This window comes from Aspergillus bombycis (genome assembly GCF_001792695.1).
Source record: "Aspergillus bombycis strain NRRL26010 chromosome Unknown contig00032, whole genome shotgun sequence".
NCBI classification, from domain to species: domain Eukaryota; kingdom Fungi; phylum Ascomycota; class Eurotiomycetes; order Eurotiales; family Aspergillaceae; genus Aspergillus; species Aspergillus bombycis.
The window spans coordinates 312,846-318,845 of record NW_019170034.1 but is presented as its reverse complement, the minus strand read 5'-3'; the positions used below and the strand labels follow the sequence as shown (position 1 = coordinate 318,845).

General features: G+C 48.4%; 1 protein-coding gene across 1 annotated transcript; it reads right to left on the bottom strand.

Moving 5' to 3' along the window:
* Positions 1-704: 704 nt before the first annotated feature.
* On the bottom strand, positions 705-4,611 carry ABOM_004838 (uncharacterized protein; the record flags this gene model as incomplete). Its single annotated transcript, XM_022531967.1, has 6 exons — positions 705-907; positions 1,069-1,779; positions 2,116-3,238; positions 3,315-3,579; positions 4,286-4,395; positions 4,537-4,611. The coding sequence occupies 6 exons, from the start codon at positions 4,609-4,611 to the stop codon at positions 705-707; spliced, it is 2,487 nt and encodes an 828-aa protein (XP_022390159.1).
* Between the last annotated feature and the right edge of the window lie 1,389 nt (positions 4,612-6,000).

The window sequence follows — 6,000 nt, the reverse complement described above, 5'->3', positions numbered from 1 at the left end:
TTTTTTCCAGTTAATTAGTCCTCCCTCCCTCCCCCCTCTCTCTTCGGATATTGGTTCTAATCTAGATTGGAAATAACCATCAGGCATCGAAAACATTCTGATGTCTCGGGATTGCTCTCCCGTCGCATTCCGTCCCGCCCTCTGCCTGAACCTTAATTTGAGAGATCTATAAATATTCATTCGGATGAAGGCAGTCAGGAAGGTTTGGCGATAATATGCAGAAAAAAGAAGCAAACAAAGGAACGATCGCGAAGACATGCATCCCATTCATTCATGGTACATACAGTAATTCATTGGCAACATACATAATATCCGTATCACATAAGGAAATCATTTTTCCGTCCCAGTCCCGTCGTAATCATATCTTCCTGCTGGCATAGTCATTACGGTCATAACAGTGTGTCGTACAGCAAAGGAAAAGAAGAAAAAGAAAAATATAGAAAAGAAATATGGTGTTCCACTCCCAAACACCACAGCCCCATAAACCAACCATAAATCAGCTATAAACCGCAGAGTTTCCGGTTCTGGAGACGCCCATGATCTCTATATATTTTACACAGCGACCATGTTCCATACCCCAGGTTCACTGCCGGATCAAAGCACGGAATTCGTAAAAGTACTGTAATGAATGAACGCAGAGATAATAGGAGAAGCATCGGTTTCGGTCTCGACAATCGACGACAGTCTATATGGACCTAGAATTCCTAAGCCTCAACTTCCTCTGCGCTGCGTCGGGATGCAGAGTATGTATTTGCCCCACTGGTCCGGCCCAGAGGAGCTGTTGTTCGTCTTTTGCGCTCAAGGAATCTTCGTTTTCCGGCTCGGGTTTCGAAGTGCCGGGGGATTGCAGTCGGTTCCTGGCCCGCAGCCAGCATAGTGCTGCGCATTTTGTTCCGATACGCGTCAACTATTTCCAAGAAAATTATTAGCGTCTGCAATCATTCCCAATTCTTTTTAACCTCATAGTGTGGAAGCCACGTCGATGACTTTGGTGTGGGTGACGGACGGTTTCCCGATCCGTCGACACCATATGTAAGGAATGTTAAACGGATATGGGGAATTACGCACGAGATCGCTGCAGGAATAGCATGCGCCCAGCGAACACACGACTTTGGCTCCAACTCATCCGATAACCCAGGTCGTTCAGTAAGACTTCATTCTTTCGACGTGCTCGAGACAGTTTTGGGACAGCAACTTCACTATCTCCGTCGATACTGGGAGCTGGGACCAGAATGCGGCCGACAGTGGGGGTATCCTCATCATCCGTGTCATTCTCATCCTTGATGTATCTCTTGCCAGGGACGACTCGGCCGGGGGGGTTCTTCATCTGAACGGGGAAGTATGTTCGAGGGTAGACGGAGTTCGACATTCGATATGAGTCGGGGATTTCATTCATGTCCACCTGATCCAGCATAACTTTCACACGAACGCGGCAACCCCGCTGATTATCGTCGACGAGTATAAATTTGCGGCGCTTGCCCTCAGGAAATACGCCGAACAAAGCATCATTGCTTGGGTTGTGCTCATCGTCATCGTCGTCCTCGACTTCCTCGACCTTGCTTGAAGATGTCGCAACAGCTGGGTGCCGCCCAAGGGTGGCGATCCCACTATCTCGAATGAGGGGGGGTATTGAAGGCCGAGCACCACCTACAGGAGGCGGAAAGGCAGGGAAGCCGTGGAATACCTGGGCAGTGCGAATCTCCGTAGGTGAATGCCCAGGGGTCGGATGACTGTCCGAGGCAGGTGGACGATTGGTACCATTCGCAAAATCAGCGGTACCTGTATTATGAACAGACCAGTATGTATATTAGCCTACACTGAAATGCATATTGCGGATCATGATTCAGGGCGTCGAGGGTACAGTGTCGATGGTAAAATAACAAACACGAAAGGGTATGGGTAAAACGATAAAAAAGACGAAGGCCACTCCAGACACGATACAAATACATAGGGTACAATATCCACCAGTCCACAAGGCCTCCCCTGTTCAAAATGGCATCCTTCCGCACGGTGTTATGAAAATACAGATGGATGGTACATGATATTAAAACAAGACCACCATTTGATCAATCTTGAGAATGGTGGCGAAAACAAATCATACGTGGTGGAACATACCGCTTACTTCCTCATTACTCGTATTTCCCTCGGGTTGAGCGTGGTGGTGATGCAGTTGTGGAGGGCCCATGGCTAGAGGACCCAATGACGGACGTGGGCCGGGAGCTGTTAGCACAGCACTGGGAACACCGGGTGCAACAGGTGAAGTAGTGGCCATGTGAGCAGGCGGCTGTGCTGGGAGCCCTTGCCGTCTATTCATCTTGGCCATTCTTCTCACACGCCTGCTTCGAAGTCGGGGATCTTGATTGCTATTCCTCCAGCTGTCAACAGCACGCTGAATTAAACCCCGTTTCCCCCTCAATGCTGGGTTAAGCTCTGCCAAAGCCCATCCCACAGCATTACATTCTGTTTCGTAGACTAGTCTGTTACCTCTGTATTGGTCCTTACTGCAGCAGGCTCGAGGATAGACGCAATTCTCCGTCTTGAATTCCTGGCTGAGGCTATCCACGTTAACGGATTCAACATCGCAACGGATGGTATATTCCATCTTCACACGATCTCGAGAGTACTCAAAAGCAATCCATTGGACGCCGTTGCTGTCCTGGCGTACGACCAGTGGGGTGGTGGCCGGAATGGGGCCTGGTGCAGCGCTAGTGCTTGCTCCTATCGCTGAGTTTTGATGATGCACACCGCTTGGAGGGATTGGGCCGCTGGTCGCTGCAGGAAGTGGAGGGTTCAGCACCGTCCTTTGTGGAGGCGTCGGCTGTTGATGAGCCGTAACTGTATTGGGGCTAGCCGCCATGGTGACAGTTGGTGCCTGGGTATGGGGTATCGGCGCAGAACTGGTCTGGTGAGGCAATATCATCGACTGAGACGTGAGAGGGTGCTGTGACGAGGTGTGTGCATACGGTGAAGGCTGCACGGGGTTTATAGGGGAATATGGCTGGTAGCCATACATCTGCGATGCCATCTGTGGTGATTGACTGTAAAGATTCCGGCTGTGCTGCTCATGGGACTGAGAGGTTACCGATGCTGGAGAACCGGATTGTGGTGTTTGGTAGATTGGAGGGTAAGGCCTCTGCATGTGCGTGGTTGTTGCCATCATTTCAGGGGGTCCTGGCAACGAGTCAGTGACGAAAGAAAACGGCCCGGATGGGATTTCCGAAACGATTGGCGAGTCGATCTTGCTTTAGCTTCAGGGATGATATGACTGGCTATGCCTATGGAAGATATAGGGGACACAAAGGTTTCTAACTCACCACTTGAGGGATACTGTGCTGGTGCACTTGCTGCTGTATATGGAGGATGGGATGCGTAATACGCTGGTTCTTGCGTGGGTGGTCCGTACGGGTTCTGATGGTGTAGAACTCCGTTTCCCAGACCGTGGGGAGCGTATGATCCAGAAGATAGACTTGCACTGGGCTGAAGAGGGGAGTTGGGGTGTTTTTGATGTTGGACAAGACTCGCTGGTCTTGGATGTTGAAGTTGAAGATGTGGCGGGCCTTGATGCCCAGGGTGCCGAAGCTATAAACAGACCCAGTTAGCTCTTGTCTATTGCCCGATATTTCAAGAAAGGCTATTGGAACAAGTCTCCATGGGCCTTTGCAGAACAGGGAAGGGTAACAGAATATAGTGAGAAATTGCACGCTCTGATAAACTAGGTTGACTCATTTTGTGTTGGCAATGATCGTTCAAGTCCTGGATGTAGGGGAGCTCCATAGAGCCATGTCCATAGTGTAGCAAGATGTTGCAGGTTAGTTTCAGTCGCAGATCTATGCCTCAAATACAGGAGTAGCTCTGATGAAACATTTCATGCAACTTGACTACTGAATCCAATAGGAAAGGAGACGCCAAATTTCTTGTTTCCTTTACTCCCCATGGAGAGTCATCCAAGATTTCACGGAGCAGCTCAGCACAAACCTGGTGCTAAACATGTTGATTCAACACGTAAGCCATATTGGTGGAAGGGTCACCAACGATAGTTTTGAGAAGGCTGAACGACGCAGTATCTCAATGACTGGGGTCAGGTATAACAGCGGAACGCATTCAGGTATCTCATAGCTCGGTGATACAGGCAGTAGTTCATGCTGGGGCCTGTGGTTTGCGAACGCATCCACATTCGGATTCAGGGTAGGGATTCAACTCCGGACGTAGTCAAGATACCAATTGAAACAAAATAGCAAAGGGTAAGAGGGACCATGGTTCTGCATCAGCTTATAGGCAAGCATACCCATGGATGGAGCTCTCTGTGGTCAGGACTGGAAAGATAGGTGGTATAACTGACGACAGTTCTTGAGTACAGGCCCAAGAGTCCAGGATCTCTAGCTTATTGCCGAGTCTCTGGTGGTAAGCCTCATACAAAAGCTGGGTTGCCCTTGAACAGAAATAGTGCTATTGAAATGTGACTTTGAAACAAGTCCAACGCGATTCTTTGGAAAAGGGGGGGGGGGGGAAAGGAAAAATAACAGCAATAGCACTTACATGGTCGTCAGCAGGCTCGTCTTTGTATTTGGACGTCGATGGGTGGGCTAGGTCAGTCTGAACCATGCCGGTCATGACTGACCTTTAAGTGGTCTGTAAACGGACTATCTTGTTATGATCGACGGAATCGACTGGTACACTGTAACCAAAGGCAGTTTAGGCAAGGTTCTATTAGAGTTCTCCTGGAGAGAGGATAGATTGGAAAAAATGGGTTTGAGAGACGGCAACGATTTCGAAGTGGCCACGACTGCGATGACAGAATTGAACGGGCCAGGAGCGGCTGACAGCAGGGTAGTACCTCGTTAGGCTATAGCTCTAGACCTGGAGGTAAGAGATCTTTCGATGAAAGATTAAGGGTGTGCTGCAAGAGCCAGTGTAATGTGGAGGGTTCCAGGGTTGTTATTTAGCTGCACCGGAGGCCCATCCTTCAGGCCGACAGGCGTCAGGACAGAGAAAGGAAGCTATCCCTGATACGGAATGGAAGGACTGGGGGTGGGAGGGCAAAATATTAGGGATATAATAGAAATAAAAAGAAAAAGAAAATAAAGAATAACAAGAGTCTAGGACAGCGAGTGAATGGTGGGGACATCAAAAGGAGCTTGTAACTAGCGGGAAGGTGGTGTAATATTGACCAGGGGTGGATGCAGGACACAGGAGAACGATGCGATGTGAATGTGACAGCCTTGGGAAGTGGGATGAAGCCCAGATTAAGCCTGGAGCTTAGGACTGGGGCCGAGAGATGATATAGATTAGATGTCTGGGAAGGATGATTTGCAGCATGCAGCGACGGTGCGTGGAAACGAAGAATGAAAGGACCCAGAAGCCGGACGAACCTTGTATGGGCAAAGCAAGGGCTTTCCTTCAAACGCAAAAAGAATAGTGTGCAGAAGATGACCGTTGAGCGTGTCCACGTCGAGTCCTGGTCTCGGTGTATTTTTTGATTTGCTTCCGGATTGATTGAGAGTAATGGGGGAGTGGGAAAAAAAATAAAAACAAGAGAAGTCGAGGGGAACAGATCGTAAAAAAATGTTAAATATAAGGGTACTTTTTTTAAATTTCGAAATTCATAAAAAAGAGAAAAAGAAGAAAAAGATTCAGTAATTTATAAATCAATGAGAAGAAGTCCCAAATAAGAAGGGACAAAGACAAAGACAAAGAATCGGAGTGACCCGCCGAGTGATGTGACGACAATTTATGATAATGGAAAACACCGCGTGCCAATAGTCGGCTCTTCACTTCTTGTACCCTCTAAAAGAACCAAAGGTATCGGAGGGGAGGAAGTAAAAGAGAGGAAGGTGGAGGGGAAGAGGTCGTAAAAAAAGAGAAAAGAAAAAACAAAAGAGAAGGAGAGGGGAGTAGTACTACATGTCTAGACTGTCAATCGACAATTGTCTTTAATAAGGTAACGGTAGAATTAGTTAGTACTTCTATGTATGTAGGTGTTGCAGAGGCAGGATGAATGCT